This window comes from Triplophysa rosa, linkage group LG21, assembly GCF_024868665.1.
Source record: "Triplophysa rosa linkage group LG21, Trosa_1v2, whole genome shotgun sequence".
Classification (NCBI taxonomy): Eukaryota; Metazoa; Chordata; class Actinopteri; order Cypriniformes; family Nemacheilidae; genus Triplophysa; species Triplophysa rosa.
Genome location: NC_079910.1, coordinates 747,882 through 765,381, shown reverse-complemented (window position 1 = coordinate 765,381; position 17,500 = coordinate 747,882). Strand labels below are relative to the sequence as shown.

At 40.0% G+C, this 17,500-nt stretch overlaps 3 protein-coding genes across 4 annotated transcripts in view; 2 read left to right on the top strand and 1 right to left on the bottom strand.

The window, feature by feature from the left end:
• tfr2 (transferrin receptor 2) overlaps window positions 1–283 on the top strand; it is a 10,764-nt gene extending 10,481 nt beyond the window's left edge. Inside the window, exon 18 of the mRNA XM_057319362.1 lies at window positions 1–283. This exon is cut by the window's left edge and continues 763 nt beyond it. The gene's annotated coding sequence lies outside the window, so the exon portion shown is untranslated.
• Window positions 284–4,293: 4,010 nt separating this feature from the next.
• Window positions 4,294–8,058, bottom strand: LOC130545389 (C-type mannose receptor 2-like). 2 transcript variants are annotated; one of them, XM_057319844.1, is made up of 4 exons: window positions 7,732–8,058; window positions 5,515–5,892; window positions 5,139–5,420; window positions 4,294–5,032 (listed from the first exon to the last, which is right to left on the bottom strand). In XM_057319844.1, the coding sequence occupies exons 2-4, from the start codon at window positions 5,834–5,836 to the stop codon at window positions 4,668–4,670; spliced, it is 969 nt and encodes a 322-aa protein (XP_057175827.1). In that variant the 5' UTR covers window positions 5,837–5,892; window positions 7,732–8,058; the 3' UTR covers window positions 4,294–4,667. The 2 variants fall into 2 exon arrangements, with proteins under 2 accessions (XP_057175827.1, XP_057175826.1); XM_057319843.1 differs by lacking the exon at window positions 7,732–8,058 and adding an exon at window positions 6,070–6,589.
• Window positions 7,238–17,500, top strand: part of LOC130545387 (FH2 domain-containing protein 1) — a 14,116-nt gene continuing 3,853 nt past the window's right edge. Inside the window, exons 1-10 of the mRNA XM_057319842.1 lie at window positions 7,238–7,538; window positions 8,866–9,023; window positions 9,166–9,728; window positions 9,813–9,874; window positions 9,948–10,050; window positions 10,125–10,210; window positions 10,298–10,398; window positions 10,469–10,539; window positions 10,789–10,961; window positions 11,076–11,193. Coding sequence (XP_057175825.1) covers window positions 9,360–9,728; window positions 9,813–9,874; window positions 9,948–10,050; window positions 10,125–10,210; window positions 10,298–10,398; window positions 10,469–10,539; window positions 10,789–10,961; window positions 11,076–11,193 — 1,083 coding nt within the window. The 5' untranslated portion in view covers window positions 7,238–7,538; window positions 8,866–9,023; window positions 9,166–9,359. The remainder of the gene's footprint in view (window positions 7,539–8,865; window positions 9,024–9,165; window positions 9,729–9,812; window positions 9,875–9,947; window positions 10,051–10,124; window positions 10,211–10,297; window positions 10,399–10,468; window positions 10,540–10,788; window positions 10,962–11,075; window positions 11,194–17,500) is intronic.

Below are 17,500 nucleotides of genomic sequence, written 5' to 3'. Positions count from 1 at the left end.
TGATGATTATAATCGAGAGGTGATTGTGTTTTTTATTACTAAGTGATAATGACTCTGTTACTGTGAGCTGTCATTATCGGGAGCAGTGACTCTCATAATTATGACAGTCATACTGTCGTCCAATCAGAAAGCAGCATCTGCTATCAATCAACTCTATGATGTCTTCCGTGATGTCATAGGCATCTCTTACACCTGTCCTGTGTTTAAGGATGATGTTCATGTTTAGAAATGACTTTCTGAATGTGATTTGTGGTTCATTTCAGATGAATAAATGAATCTTTTTTCTCCAGTTTGAGTGTAAAAACAATCATTTCAAACAAACGGGTGCGTGCAGGAGTTTGACTGACAGGACATTACATGAATGACTTTGAGATGTTGTGGTGAAATGTGGAAGTGTCAAAACAACACATCATTGACTTGTGGAATTCTGAAGGTTTATAACACACATTCCATTTCAAAAGAATACTTTTAGAAATACATCAAACATAACATATCTTTCTCTCATGCTAGTATTTATAACAATTTATTGGTGGTTACATCAGTTTGGTAACATCTAAAATATCAGGAATGTCACTAAAGCACAAACTAAACTGACAAACTAAAAAAAACAACTAAATCACACACTCAGGTTATCAATAGTAGTACTGGTCAACATTTAAAATACTCCGTGAACATGTATTTACATACATGACATTTACATTTTTTTAAATATGATCGGTAAAAGACAAACTTTGGTTGGTTAAAAAGAAAAATCTGAAGAATAACGCTGATGAGTTGAGTGTGAACATCCTCATGTACATGATTAATAAGAATTGACATTGATGTTTTGATTCAGTTGCGATGAAAGGCTGGATGATCTGTCGTGATGTCATATCCTGTAAGAGAGAGAGAGAGGTATTGAGTGTTCTTCAGGTACAGACATGTGAAAGGCTGTTACTGGTGCTTCTTCATCTCTGTTTGTTATTTCTGGTTTTCTTTCCGTCGCTGTTGTCCTCCTCTTCGTCACCTCCTTCACTCTCGCTGGTCTCCTCATAACTGTTATCCTCTTCACTTTCATCATCCTCGGTGTTTTTACCCTCCGTCTCTTCTCCATCCTCACCCTCCTCCTCTTCACTCTCTTCATCTTCCTCCTCTCCCTCTTCCTTTTCCCCCTCGCTTTCTTCATCTCCCTCTCCTTCTTTTTCATTTTCCTCTTCTTCTTTCACTTCTCCTTCTTCATCTCCTCCTTCCTCTTCCTCCTCTTCATCTCCTCCTTCCTCCTCTCCATCTCCTCCTTCGTCTTCTTCTGCCTTCCTCTCATGTTCATTGCTGTTTCCCTCGGAGTCGCTCTGAAAATCACACGAAATGTGAAGCTCATAGGATTGTTGGTAGCACTTTATTTTACAGTCCTGTTTCCCCTGTCCATACTGTGTACTTATTACAGTATCTGGGTAATAACTAGGTACTAACCCTGAACCTACACCAAACCTAAACTTATACCATGTAGTTACCTTATGCTACCCAGTATATTCTTTAGTAAGTACACTATAGGTGCACGTACTGTAAAATAAAGTGCAACCGGATTGTCTGTATAAAATACACTCTTATGAATCACATGATGTTTTGTTTTGAACTCAAAAATGTTTTAAAGGTTGCCAGTGTGACGTACCCCCTCGTCTTCTGAGCTGTCTGATCGGGCTACGCGTCTGCGCTGCATCTGTTCATTTCAACATAAATCAGAAAGACAGAATCAAGGATGATGTTCATTCAAAGAAAGACGTGCTGCAAACATTACACACATTTCAGGATGTGCACTTTCTAATTGTATGTGTTTGTATAGAAATCACACACAGGAAATTGTAACGTTTTCAAACAGACATCATTAAAACCGCTCTGTTATATCCCTCTTATCACTGCTGTGACGCGCGGTTGAGCGCCTGCATCATGTGCGCATGCGCGCGTTTGGAGAGGTTTTCAAGAGGTGCGAATTTTTTTTGCGATCGCAGATTTCATACTTATTATCATAAAGTCACAATGCAAAACCAATAATAAAAGCCTTAATTGGAACAGTTTTTTCAGTAAAAAAATAAAATAAACATTGCTCTTAAATATTATACATAATATATCTCCGAAATATAACTCAATGTAAAAAGATGATGTCATATAAATTTGCGCACTAAATAAATATGATATTACGCTTAAATGTCAGGTTTTGAGTCAAAGAAGATTTATACTCACAGGCAGCGCGAGACTTAAAGCCACGAGACACAAAACTAGCGCGAAAATCTTCATCGTTCATTCACTGCAATGAAACGTATAATATATAAGACATGTTGTCATATGAAATAATACTCTTTAAGGTAAGTAAAGTCATTCTTACCTGATGGTGAGTTACTGTAATAAAACAACGAGCAGCAGGAGATGAATTTAAACTCTCGTTACAGCGCGCGGAACCAATGAGCGCGCGCGCGGGGGCGCGGACGAGACGCTGCGTGTCTCATTAAAACCACAAGTTACTATAAAGATTTATTTGTGCGTGTGTGAGAACACAGACACGGCTGGTGTTTTCGTGAACCTGCTGTAAATGACACTCGAGTGTTGTGGTAATGAAGTTTTGTCTATGCGTTTTATATTAGACATTTTAATTTCCTCTGTAACACAATCACAGTGTTTTTGCAGGAATTTTGTGGACAGATTTATTTGAGAATCAGACGTTCAGGAACAGTGAGGTCAGATGCAGGCGTCTCGAGTCAGATTCCAGATGTTACACGCACACACACGCACACACACCTCTCTACTGACGTCATGCAGAACATTCAGTCAGGAAACTGTAAAAATATGCCGTGATCCTGCAGCAAACCTACAACTTTAATAAACACTTGATCATTTTTATAATAGTTTCGTTCTGAACACCATAGTTTGTGTCCTTATTGATGGAGAGGTTTATTTAAATGTCCTGTTTTTGTGAACTGTAAAAAATACAACTTCAAATTGTTCTCCCTACAAAGGTAATAAAGTAACTTGAACAAAATATTTTTTGTAGTAGAAGAAGAAGAATGTATTATTTTGAGTATGCTGAACACAATAGGCCCTTTTCACATGACGTCACGCATCTTCTGAAGCAGTGTTTGCTTACTTCCGCCAGCGCTACTTCTCTGCGGGAGATGTAATGTTATCTCTTTTACTTGTTTATTAGTGAAGGTTCAGCGGTTATTTTTTCCTCACGACCCGATCAAAACTTCTTCTTGGTTTTTACCGGCAGCTTGCAGCCATTGTGTTGCACTACTGCCATCTGCTGGTGATCATCAACTTCTCTGTTTAGTCAAGTCATATTCTTGCTATAAGTCCTGGTAGTTAGATTCCAGTTGTTTTTTTTAAACATACCTGCATTTTACTGAGAAATCTCCGGTATGATGGCGAACCGGAACTTGGAATACACTGCTTTGCGAAACGCGGAAGTTAACTGACGTCATTGTGAAAACGGTCTATTAGTCTTAATGTGGTACTAACAAAGATTCTTTTGTTGACTGTACTTAGATATCTAAGGGATGGTCCAAAGCGTGTCAAGAAGTTTGACCAATTTGCCAAACTGTGTAAACTCAAAAAACAATTCTAGTGTTTGAAAGTTCCCAGCATGCATTGCAGAATTTTCAGTTCGCCGGTTAAAATGATTAAAATGATTGCTATTTTAGTGTTTGCTGGCTATAGTTTTTTGTTGCCATTGTAAGTTACCTTTAGTATTTAGAGTTCCTTTTTTAACTATATGATGTTTAATGATGTTTGATTATTGTTACCATGATTGAGGCTCATGTGCATAACGTAATCTTTTGAAGTCCATAGTTAAGTGAATTCAGAAATTTGATTGTTGTTTATTTATTTTAAGTTGGTTAAGCTATTTTTTTCAATTGACAGTCATGTGACATTACTCAGTTAATTGAGTTAAGTGAAATACTTGGCCAAAAGTTGAGTAAACTCAAAAAAGCTGTGCAGCGAGTTGCCTTGAAATTTTAAGTTAAGTCAACTTTTCATTTTTTTACAGTTTGCTTACTACAGATGTGTTCATGCATCAAGTCTCAACTGAGCAGCACATATTTTGAGTATTCTATATGAAAAAATTTACAGCTATAGGAGGAAAATGTACAAAGATCTGTTTTCCCAGATGATTTATCCTGCTCTGTATTGTTTGCTGATTATACAGGTGAGACATCATGAATTCGAAATTAATTTGCTTGCCTAAAAAATGACTTTACAAGTTTTGCCAACCCCAAATACTGCGTAAGTCCAAGCAGAGAACTCGCACGTTATTCACCTTCTTCCAAAGTTTTATTGACTCACAAATATGAACACACAAGCAAACACAGTCTGATAGATAACCCCCCACCCCAAAAAAACAATCTAATTCAAATGATTATTTTATACACCAAATGTTCATACAGTATGTGCTTAATGATTATAATTGATATTCTTAAACATTAATTTATAAAAGCACCACTCATCACCCAGTTAATATGGTCGTGAACGCAAAACAAGTAGCAAGAGGCTCTTTAAAATATTTTCAGTTGGGAGTCTTTTTTCAGATGGCTTATACGATTTGTGCTAAATGAAATAAGAGTGAAGTAAAGCAAAATGAAGTGATGTAAATGTGTTTCAGCGTGTGAGAGAGAGAAAGAGAGGAATGTTAAGTGTGTTTATGGTATTTTGCTGCAGATGAAGTCGAGTTTGCGAGTTCCAGGAAGACTGATCCAGGTGCGATCTGGTCCCGTCTGAATCGCCGCCGCTCGCCCGCCGTCCCTGCAGTCCTCTTCACCCGTCCCGTTCCCTTCGGCCCAGTTCTGATAACACATGGTCTCTCCACTCACCCAGAACCAGATGCCCACGACACAAGAGTGACGTAAACCCAACCAAACCTCAGAGGTGGAGGCGTCTTTCATCACGTTCATCACACCACGCTGAATCTCCTCTGATTCCACACACACCAGATCCATCTGGTTCCTCCTGCAGTGTTCCAGAGCGCCCGTCCACGTCACATTCTCTCGGAACAAAATCAACTTGTCTACAAACAACAACAGTAAATCCAAGCTTAAAGAACACCAGACTGAGGAATGGATCACATGCCGTCTGAAGTTTCGCTTGTGTTAATGGATTCTTGCTTTACTCACCGTTATGACACACAAATGGCAATGTTCTGTTACAGTCGTTGTCAATCCAGGATCTATGTTGGCTTACTTCAACCTTTGTGCAGATTTGACTGACAGTTTGATCTGACGAGTCTCTGAACAGACCAATCCAGGCATTCTGATTCGGTTTGATGAGTTCCTTCATCTGATCATTTTCATTGTTGTTCGTCACACGGGCCAGATCTGTGTGCTTCTCTCTGCAGTAGCTCTGAGCGTCATGCCACGTCTTGTGTTCATGTTCAAGAATGAATGTTTTGCTGCTGCCTGGAAAACATGGAACTGCTATTGATTTTCTTGCTCAAAACACAATGTGTATGGATGTAGCAGATGAGATATGACCGCACACAGCTCAACTCACCGTTGTAGCAGATGAAGGAGATCCCATCAGTACAGCGGGCATCGTGCCACTTTCCGTCCTTTTCCATAAAAACACAGTCATCTTTTTCGCCGTTGTCTGGTTGTCCATTACCCCAGTCTCGATACGGTGACTGATTTCCGATGTAAAACGCCTGGTCTCCCAGAGACCATTTCCATGTAATGTTATTCATCTTGTGCAGCCCAATCCAAACAGTCTGTCTGTTGACAGTGTTTATGATGTTCTGCAGGTCAGTCGTGTTGTTGACGGGGGTCAGATCTGTGTGATTCTCTCTGCAGTATCTCTGAGCTTCAGCCCACGACATCGATCGGTTCACAAAGTGATACTGACGCAGAGAACACGCCGAGAAACTGAGAACCGCTGAGGAGAAAAACATCAAGAGAAAAGCATTCGTTTACAGGAAGTCAAGTTTTTTTTAAATCATTGAATTGACTTGTACAGCGTTATTATCTAAGAATGCTTTAAGGATAAGACAAAGAAACATATAATTTCTTTGAACAAATATGGTCCAAAGGATTGATATTTAAACACAGTCACCTGTGAGCAGAAGAGAGACGAGTGTCATGTTTGGAGAGACGGACGATACACAACTGAGTTAATGAACAAACTTCAGGTGCTCTCAAATAAACAGACTCATTTGCATGCATGTCCTGTTCCTTCAGTTCCTATCATCAGTTTCACCTGAAACATTTACATGCGTCTCTTTCCTTCTCTCTTTCTATGACAGGACTCATTCTGCAGTGATGCCAAATCTCATCTGATCTGTGGTTTTCCGGCGACACGTCATTACAATGATCCCTGTGTCCTGAAACTAGTTTTTCCACGAGTCTCAACCTCACATCAGCCAAATGTGGCGTATGGTTTTATTAATGCTAATATACGGTCCTAGACTGTGGAACAATCTTCCTTTATCTGTGAGATCTGCATCCTCTGTCCATGATTTCAAATCCAATTTAAAAACTCATTGGTTTATCCGTGCTTTTAATTCATTACGTCTTCAGATTTTAGTCTTAACAACTGTTGTAATTTATTCACTTTGTATTATGTTACTTTTACTTTTTAATTGTCACCCATGTACAGCACAGTGGTCAACCTTAGTTGTGTTTATTTGTGCAATATAATTAAATGAAGTGAAATTGAAATACTGTATCTAATATAATGGAATATACGTTCTATAGTTCTCTAGTAATCTAATATACGAGTAATTACCTGGAAAATGGTTGATTTATTTTACACAATTACATTAAGCATGAAGTGAATTTTAATCAGTAATGAGCATTTCATGTTGAGGTGTATGAAACACGTGTATTATTCTCTTATTAGGCTATAACTCGTTTTTCTAAATGACATGTTCATTCTGTCACGACAAAACAAAACATCGTGACAAAACATCGACTGGTATAAAAACATTTTTACAAATCAATATTGAACAGTTACAGTAAGTACTGCTAATGCACTGAAAAAAATCGCGCAATAATACCATGTACTTTATAATTTTCTTGATTGTAGCTATATTATATTCATTCTATACTATTTTATGTTTCCCCGAAGTCTCTTTGCAAGAGTAGAAATAAATCTATAGAAATTAATGTGAATTTAAAAGAATATTTCAACTGGAAAACATGATTAAACTGACAGTAAGCATTAGTCACACTGGGCGTGACGGCAGAGCTGTTATCTCTCCTACACACGCGCGCGCGCGCGCCATTGCACAGCAACTTTTAACACTCTTTAAACATTGTTAAAGTTCACATCATGAGATGTCTGTGTGTTTTATTTCACGCTACACTACACGGTGTAAATCTAATTAGCATAACAGTGTAGTTAGCGGTCTAGTGCGTGCTCGTGTGTATGCGCGTGCGCGCGCGAGCTGTCTGACAGACGCGCTGAGAGACCACGCGCGCGCTTGTTGTTTCTGCCTTGTGTTGAAATGTAAAGAAATGCTGCAGATATTTTCTGACGTGATGATGATCGTTTAATCATCGATGACTTCATGACACTTCAAGGTAAGTTTGTATTCTTCTCAACATCTCTGAGGCGAAGTGCACTCATCAGTGCGCATGTGTGTTTTGAGCGCACTTCGAGGAGTATTTAACTATTTAATGTTTTTGAAATAAAACAAGAACGATCTTGAATTACGTTTGATTCATTAAGCTGAATTTTTGTTCATATAAATATACACGAAAACGCCGTCTTTACCTTTCTGTCAGTGAGGATCGCGCGCGCGTTATCTTAATACGTGTCAGCCGTTCACACAGAGCTTCTGTTTCACTGGTGTGTAGTTGTGAGACGTTTCCCTTGTGTGTTTTGTTGTGTTGTTGTGTAGTTATTGCTGTAAAGAGCAGATGTTAATGCGTTTAGTGTTGTTGTGCTTTATGTGTTTAAAACTACTTGTGCACGTCAGAAGTGAAGATTTCTGACGTCACGTCTTCTTATTATGTGTGAGAATGTCACTGTTAATTTCACATCTTATTGATCATAAAGAGCACAGTTTCAAGTTGCAGAACAAACCATGTATCTGCTAGAAAACACTATTGTTTATATAGGAAAAGATGCTGATCTCATCCACCTGTTGTCTACCCGCACACATAAAGAGTTTATATGTGTTCTTTAGTGTTATATGTTATATTTAGTGACACAGAGAGAGAATATAAAGGTGTGCTCTCTGCTCTATTGTTTAGCTGAAGGGAGGTCCGGTTGCATGTGTAAATATTTGTTGTGTGCTAAAGAGCTGATATGGATTAACATGATGTCATTCTGTAATTAAACCTGTGATGATGTCACAGAAATTCACTCTTGATGAACTATAAACATCATTTGACATAATTCAGTGAAAAAAATAAACATCTTTTCATTGGGAATCGTTTGAATTTTATCGATTCCAATTCCGATTCTGCTTATCGATTTCGATGTTTGGATTCCACAGTAAAACATTTAGATATCAACCTGTATGGTCATTTAGCCTGCTTATTGACTTGTTTGCAAAAAATCTATATATTTATGGGCACTGTTTTGTGTATACAGTATATACACGTAGAACCATGTTTTTTCTGATTTATTACAATTTGTATTACCATAGTTGAACTACATCGTGGTTAAACTGTAGTAACTGTAATGCAACTATGGTTAATTTGTGGTTCCTGTGCTTTTTAATGCAAATACTTTAGTTAAACTATGCTTACTATAGTAAAAGTATTGTTCATTTTCATAAGGGCTTTTATTGAGATATCAGCAGATCACGCAACGCAACCCATGTACTTTTCTGAAAATATGCACACAGGAATTGATGAGAGGAATTTATCCGATTCCTTTTGTTTCCGATCCGATTCCTAGCCTTTCGATTCGAAATTGGAATTGATTTTCTGTTCCCAACCCTACTCATCATGTCATGTCAAACCTGTATGACTTTTTTCCATTTTGAAGACTTCCCGGCTGAACTGTCCCTTTAAATGAGCAGGATTTTACAGAGACCACGTTGAGATTTTCTCTTGGTAAGCAGCGCACAAGCAGAAAGATAATGTGATTGTAAACTGTAAATGTTCAAATCTAACTTAAACCATGATTTTGAATTGTCTAATAATTGTTGTACATGTGGTGACTGTGTGTGTGTGTGTGTGTGTGTGTGTGTTACAGATTCTTCTGTTCCTTGAGAAGCATCTTTTCCAGAGCTCACTGTCTTCTGATGTTGCTTTTTCATATCATGCATGCATGTGTCACCGTACTCCAACTGTCAATCATCCTTTGACCCCGCCCACCCCCTCTCTCATTTAGTTTACTCCTGTCACTCCAGGTGTTATGAGTGGAGTCTCATTTTTAGCCAATGAGACATGGAGCTTTCAGGAAGAGGACGTGGATCTTGTTTCAATCCCCCTTCTTCCTCACAACCCGAGGATGTCCTCAGTTATGCTCCGCCCCCGGCCCCTCCCCTCCCTCCTCCCCTGCTGCTGGGAAAGCCTGTGCAGAGGAAGAGGAGGGTCAGGAGCTTCTACTGGAAACCCATTCCAGAGGAGCGCGTCAAACGGCAGGACAGACCGAACCTGTGGACCCTCGGCCGACACAGCAGAGAAACATCCTTCCACATCGACATCAGAGCCATCGAAGAGCTCTTCGGACAACACGACGACACGCGGTCCCCTGCCGCGGCCGACAGGAGGATGACGCGAGGACGAGGTTCTGTGAAAGATCTCAGAGAGCAGGTCAGATGATGGATGATGCTGTGAAGACTGTTGATGTGCTCTCAACTCAGCTCATACACGCTTGTGTGTGTGTGTTTTCTATAGATCACCATCCTGGATTCCAAGAGAAGCATGAATATCTCTATTTTTCTCAAGCACCTTAAAAAGTAAGTGTAATGTGAAGCACACTCATTCACTAACGCGCACACAGATTGATTGATGGTGTGATGTTGTGTTGAGGTCTGGTGATGGTCTGCTGGAGGATGTTCTTCGTGGGAACAGTGAATCATGTGATGTGGAGTCTCTCAGAGGTCTGCTGAAGCTTCTGCCGGAGGATGATGAGGTAAAACACAGCACAGATCAATGACTCTGATCATCAGACAATCATCATCAACAACTGATCAATGATACTGACAGGTGAAGAAGCTTCAGATGTTCAGTGGAGACACTAAAGACCTCACACCGGCTGATGCCTTCATGTACACACTTATCCATCTACCCAGGTACACAAACACACACGCGCACACACACACACACGAAGTCAGAGCTGTGTAGAGTGAGTTGTGTTGACTCTTCAGTTGTGTTTGCAGGTATGGTGTGCGTGTTGAAGCTCTGCTGTTGAAGGGAGAGTTCTTCTCCTTGTGTTCAGCTGTGAAGAAGGACATCACTGTGGTCCGGACTGCCATCACAGGTGTGTGCGTGCGTGCGTGCGTGCGTGTGAGCGTGTATGTGAACACTGATGATGGACTTGTGTTTTACAGAGCTGTTGAACTGTGAGGAGTTACACAACATCCTTCATTTAGTGCTACAAGCTGGAAACATCATGAATGATGTAAGTCACACACATTACACAGAATCAACACAAATGCATTGTGGGTATATAAACAGGAATACATAGAAATGTTGTTTCTTTGTGCGATTTGTTATTTTATTAATTGTTTTGTGTTTCATTATTTTTGTTTGGCTTGTTAGTAGCAGTGTCTCACTGTGACAACATGCCCCACTATAAAGAGAGCTGTCAAAAAGCAAACCCACAGCACCATCAGAAAGTGCACCTTCATTAACACTGTCTCTCTCTCAGGGTGGTTTTGCTGGTAATGCTGTTGGTTTTAAACTGTCTTCTCTGCTCTCACTGGCTGACACTAAAGCCAATAAACCTGGAATGAACCTGTTGCACTTTGTAGCTCTGGAAGCTCAGAAGAAAAATCTGCTGATGTCTCCTGAGAAACTTCAAAATGTTCAGCAAGCAGCTCGGTGAGAACATTCATTCAGCTCAAACATTCTGAACACAATCCAAAACAGGATCTTGACTAAAGTCACTGCACGTTTATATTAGATGTATTAGCGTGTGTGTGTGCGTTTGTGTAGTGTGTGTGTTGACAGTATTCATGTGGAGTTGAGTTCTCTGAGTGAGAGAGTTCATCAGGTGCAGATCAACATTCAGACCGATGATGATCTACTGACACAACTTCACTCGTTCCTCAAGGTGACTCAAACATCTATTCTACATCCTCCACATTCACAGAACAATCCATGAAGAATGAAGTCGGAGAATTCTAAGAAAAATAAACACAATTTTACAGTTTTCCTCGATTGCTAAAACACAATTTCTGAAACCTTGCTCCATTTTCTGAAAACATTAAACACAAAACCTCATCTTCACGCACTATTTACAAAACCTCGGACTCCTCTCGCAAAATGCAACTTTCGCCTCAAAACAGTTTTACCTGTGTTCAAAATCAAACACTGCGCTCAAATCATAAACAAATTGATCAAAATGATATACACTATCAAGCAGTCAGTATACAATACACCAAAAAATAGAAAACACATTGTTCAAAACATATAGTTCTCAGGGAGAAGTAAATTTTTAATCTCAAAACAAATTTCATATTTTCCCGTCATTGTCTTTTGATGAACAAAAACATGTTCTATCATAGTAGCTCAAAATTGATCAGAAATTACTACTCGGCTTTGCTCTTTGCAATTTTTTTGTAAACTCCTTGTACCCATATTTTTACAGTACTGTACCCTGCGTCTCATCGTCTCTGTGATACTGTAATTCTTGTTCTTTGATATGAACCTGCAACCAGTCAAAATCTATTGAGCAGTCAGTACTGTTAACAAATGGAAAGCTCAATGTTCAGTGTCAGGGTTGCTGACAGAACCCAAGCGCAGGCAGACAAAGGGTTAAATAATAAACTTTTATTAATAAAACAAAAACCCACAATGGGGAAACACTACGAACAAAACAAGAATCAGAACTAAAAACCTCCACAAGGGTAATAAAACAAGGTCCAAGTAAAAAGTAAATAATAAATCCAACACATGAACGGACCAAGGTAATCCAAGACGAATGGTAAGGTAAACACATTGACTGGGACACAGGAAGGAATGAACCGACATTCGGCAATGAATACACGGTGTTTTTAAAGGGGAAAACCAACAAGGGATGATGACGCAGGGAGGGTGACGGGCAGGTGACAAGACTCAAACAATAATGGGAACTGGCGGGAAGATAATGGGACAGGTGAGAGGGATGAAACACTAATGGGAAGTAGACGGAGAAACAAGGGGCCGGGGCTAGAAGACGCCACACTGGAAAGAGAGCAAGGCATTACAAAACCAAAACAATGCCATGCCCTTTTCTCCACATAAACACATGGGTCTGTCATGATCCTGCCATAAGACTTGAAAACCAAGACAAGGAGAGGCAGGATCATGACAGTTCAGGGTCATACAATTTGTTCATTGTACAGTATACAGCCTACAATGCACTGTACTACAGTATACAATACTAAAAGGCAAACATGTGATCAATGTGCTTCTTCTTGTCTTTGGGCTGGGTCAGGCCAGAGCACTTCGTCGACATCACAAGCAATATTGTCCCTCCTGAGGCTACGGGGGAAGTGTGTGCCATATCCAGCCCTGACATGATTCCTCACCTATATCACCACAGGCTAAATCCATGGCTTGCAGCAGATTTACTCTGGTGTAGGGTTGTCTATCATATACTTTCCATCTCCAAGAGGAAAAACTCCTCAATCGGATTCAGGAAAGGCGAGTATGGAGGGAGGTACAAGTTCATAAACTGCCCATTGATGTTAAACCATTCCCTTACCTGAGCAGCTCTGTGGAAACTGACATTGTCCCACACTATCACAAAGGTGGGAATGGGATTCTCATTTAGCTCTTGACCCTGCTGCTCAAATAAAATCTCTGAGATTGGTTGGCAATAAATCTTAGAAGGTGCTGGGTGTTATATGGCCCGAGTGTAACATGGTGATGGAGAACACCATGGTTGCTGATAGCAGCACAGATTGTGACATTGCCCGCTGTCCAATCATGTTTCGGCCTCACCTTCTCCTCTTTGTTAGATTGAAGCCTGCTTCGTCGACAAAGATGAAGTCTTGGGGTCTGTCCAAGGATTCCAAGCAACTATTGTCTGTGTAGAAATACAATATACTGTATTTAGAATTTTGTAAGTGGTACAGAGATCGTGCTATACTGTAGAGTACAATTAGGCCTACTGTATGCACTTCTGATTCACATACATCGTATGTACTGAAGAGTAGTGTCATTCACATAGAATGTGTTAGTACTGAAGACAATCTGGATTACAGTCAGTGTTTCTGAATGTACACTTACTTGCACATACTGAGCTCGCAGTTCTTTCACCCTTGGTGAGTTGCGCTCAAAAGGTACTCTGTATACTTGTTTCATTTGCACCCTGTTACGATGGAGGACACGGTCAATTGTAGAAATGCTCACACTGTCGATTCCCTGGAAGTGCGTGTTGTCTTGTATCACTCGTTCCTGGATTTCTCTGAGTCGTATTACATTATCTTATAGGACCATTCCCACTATAACGGCCTCTTGCTCCCGAGTGAATATAGCTGTCCTTCCACCTGCATGTGGCAGCCTTGCAATTCTACAAAAAGTAGATGTGCAGTTACAAAAAATATTCATGCAGTACTATACATACAGTGATGAACTTTACAAATGTCTATTGAAACAGCCGCATATAGTGTAGTACAGTAAATTTGCAATTACAAAAATACAGTAGTATACTGTACCTGTACCTGTGTCCTTACTATGGTGGACACAGAAAATGGGCTCAAATTGGGTTGCACTCTAAGTCCTGCTTCCCTCATTGTCAGTCCATGGACAAGAACATGGTCTATGACTGTTGCTCCAATTTCATCAGACATTTCCTCTCTTTGTCTTCCTCTTTCTTGCCCTCCTCCTCCTCGTCGCCCACCTCGCATACGCACTCGTCCTCTCACATTGTTTCTTCTATCCATTCTCAGACTTTCACCTTCCCACCTTCAACAACCTGTTTGCTCTCTGAACTGGCTTATATCGGTTGTGTCACATCATTTGAAACAGGTAAAATCAATTTTGCGTGGTTGTGTTCTATCAATGACATGTGTTTGATTGTTGCCACTTGTGTTTACCAGTATGGATGACATGTGCATTAGAGTGCAGAATGTGTTTAGAGTTTTGCTGAAAAGTCTAATGGCAAGCTCACACTACGTGACTTTTGGCTGGATTTTGCTGTCACGGACAGATTTCCAAGGTCTGCGACAAAACCTCCGGATCGCGACCAAATCGGTGCTCTTTTCGGTCGCCGAAGCTCGTTCAGTATAAATAGGTGTGCAACGTGATCTGGACCTGTCTCGAGCTATCCCAGACGCTACGATATTTTCAAACCTGTTTGATATTATCGCCTAGTGATCTTGTTGTGTGCGCGATTGAACGACCACGTGGAACTAATCCAGCCAATCACAGTGCAGATGATATAAACGGAGGAAAGAAGATGAAATTAAACTATTTTCGCTGATGGTCGGGACCGCCTCTTCACGAATGTTTTGTGGTGTGTGCACCTCGTCAGCGGTGTGTTGTGTAGTATGCGCTAGTGATGGGTCGTCATGAACGATTCGTTCTTTTTGAACGAATCTTTAAAATGACTCGGGAGTAACGAGTGTCTCAGCGAGTGCATTCGTTCATTGTCTAGTCATGTCGAGTCCTTTCGATACCAAATGATTAGTTCGTCTCTCGAGTCATCGGGTCCGAGTTCTTATACCGGAAAGAGAAATGATTAGTTCGTCTCTCGAGTCATCGGGTCCGAGTCCTTATACCGGAAAGAGAAATGATTAGTTCGTCTCTCGAGTCATCGGGTCCGAGTCCTTATACCGGAAAGAGAAATGATTAGTTCGTCTCTCGAGTCATCGGGTCCGAGTCCTTATACCGGAAAGAGAAATGATTAGTTCGTCTCTCGAGTCATCGGGTCCGAGTCCTTATACCGGAAAGAGAAATGATTAGTTCGTCTCTCGAGTCATCGGGTCCGAGTCCTTATACCGGAAAGAGAAATGATTAGTTCGTCTCTCGAGTCATCGGGTCCGAGCCCTTTTGTTCTTTTGTCAAATGGTAGCTCCGCAGGCAAACCTGCAGCCTGTTACGAGTCTTCGAGTCCGAGTCTTTAACGTTACGTGACCATTCCCGGATCATCAGTCAAATGCATGATGTACGTGTTATATGTTGTATTATAGGAAGAAATATAAAATGATCAAAAGATATGTGCAATAAACATCTTCTCTAAAACGTACCGTTCTGTTCTTTTTTCTGTCAGTATATTCATAAATGTTTCTTGTGGATTTCTGCATGTGTTTTTAATTTATCTTAATAACTAACTATTTTGCATAAGAACTGTGCTGGCAAAATATAAACATAAGCAACACTAGTAAAGTCAGTGTTTATGTCTAATGCATATATTACACAAGTGTCTCTTATTAAATAATTGCACATTTAAATGATTTCAATAGCCTATTATTATATACTTTGCAAACTGCAGAGACTTTTTAGTAAAAAACAACAACCTGTAAACCTTATTGCATACCTGAGTGACCCAAAATTGTTAATGAATTATAAATACATAACTTTACAGAAATGCTGTCAGGAAATAATTAAATAACTGTTTCTCATAACTTGTCCCTAACTACAATATAAGTTATTTCTTATTATATATCTGATAAAACTAGCATAAATAAACGTTATGGGGTAATTTGGCTATTAACATGCAACATTAATTTAACTCTGCTCAGATGAGAATGAACGAAATGACTCGAAAAAAGATTCGTTCATTTTGCTGAACGAGATTCAAACATCCGAATCGCAAAAATGACTCGAACTTCCCATCACTAGTGTAATGTGCAGTAATATTAGTATCACTCAGCTCAAGTGTCAGCCTTTAACAGCCTGTTTCATGACGGAGAAACACCTCACGTTTAGCCCGTCAGCCGCTTCAAAAATGTGAGTGCTGAAATGAAGACTTACAGTGGTTTATTTGCCCTGACTATGTTCATGTAACATCTTAACAACAATCCTTGTTGATTTTAGACCGTAGTTGTCGCTCAAACGTTTTTTAATCATGTAAAGGTGTTTATCCTTGAATGGTGCACTGCAAAAAATGCTTTCCTACTTAGAGTTTTTGTCTTGTTTTCTAGTCCAAATATATGAAAATACTTAAATCAAGAAGCATTTTCTAGCCAAGTAAAAATTATTGTCTTGTTTTCAGGAAAAAAAAGTCACAATTAAGTGAGTTTTACCTTAAAACAAGCAAAATAATCTGCCAATGGGGTAAGCAAAATAATCTTAAACAAGATTTTGACGTTTGGTTGATTGTTTTCTGAAAAAAAAATTTTTGATTTAAGAATTATTAAATATTTGGACTGGAAATAAGACCAAAATGTAAGAAAAGCATTTTTTGCAGCGTGTTGCGTCCAGATGTGCGTGTGTTCTTGCGCAGTTTATTTGTTCCGTATACGTTCTACTGTTGCATCGTAGTGTTGCATGTTTGGTGTGTGCTGAATCGTGTAGTTTTGTTGTATGTGCAGTTGTGTGTGCGTGAATGTGTAATCTTGGCCTGGGTGCGATACGTTATCTTCAAACATGTTGTGTGTGCGTGTGTGTGCGTGGTGTGTGGTTGTGTGCTCTGTGCGGTGTTTGTGTGTATGTCATGGGCATGTGTGTGTGGGTCGGTGTGATGCGTAGTGTGTTTTGTCGTGTTAGTGCGTACGTGGTATGTGGGTTGCGCTGTGTGTGCATTGCGTCGGCGAGTTCGTTGCATCGCTGTGTGTGTTATGTGCGATCATTCAAATATTTAAAATCATGGATAATTGACTTTGTTTGCGTTGACTTCAATGTGTTTGTTTGATGTGTCTTCAGTATAATATAACAGCAATTGTTGTGTGTGCGGTAGCTGTGTTGTGTAGTTTGTTGTGTGCAGTGCGTGTGGCGGTATTGTGCATTGCGTTGTCTGGTGCGTGCATATGTGTGTGTGTGTTTGTGGTTGTGTTTTGCAGTATGTAGTGTGGTGCTTGCGATGCGAAGGAATATACAAACAGGCCTTTCATATATCTGTTTGCTGAGGCTGAATGAACATAAAATAGCTTGGTGCTAGGTGCGTGTGAGTGCGCGTATTGCGTACTGCGTGTCGTGTAGTGTAGGTTGTGTGTGTTTGTGATGTATGTGTGTGTGTGTGTGTGTTTGTGATGTATGTGTGTGATGTGTGTTTGTGATGTGTGCGTGCGTGTGTGTGCGTGTGTGTTTGTGATGTATGTGTGTGTGATGTGTGCGTGCGTGTGATGTGTGTGTGTGTGTGTTTGTGATGTGTGTTTGTGATGTATGCGTGTGTGTGTGTGTTTGTGATGTGTGTGTGATGTGTGTTTGTGATGTATGTGTGTGTGTGTGTGTGTTTGCGATGTGTGTTTGTGATGTATGTGTGCGTGTGT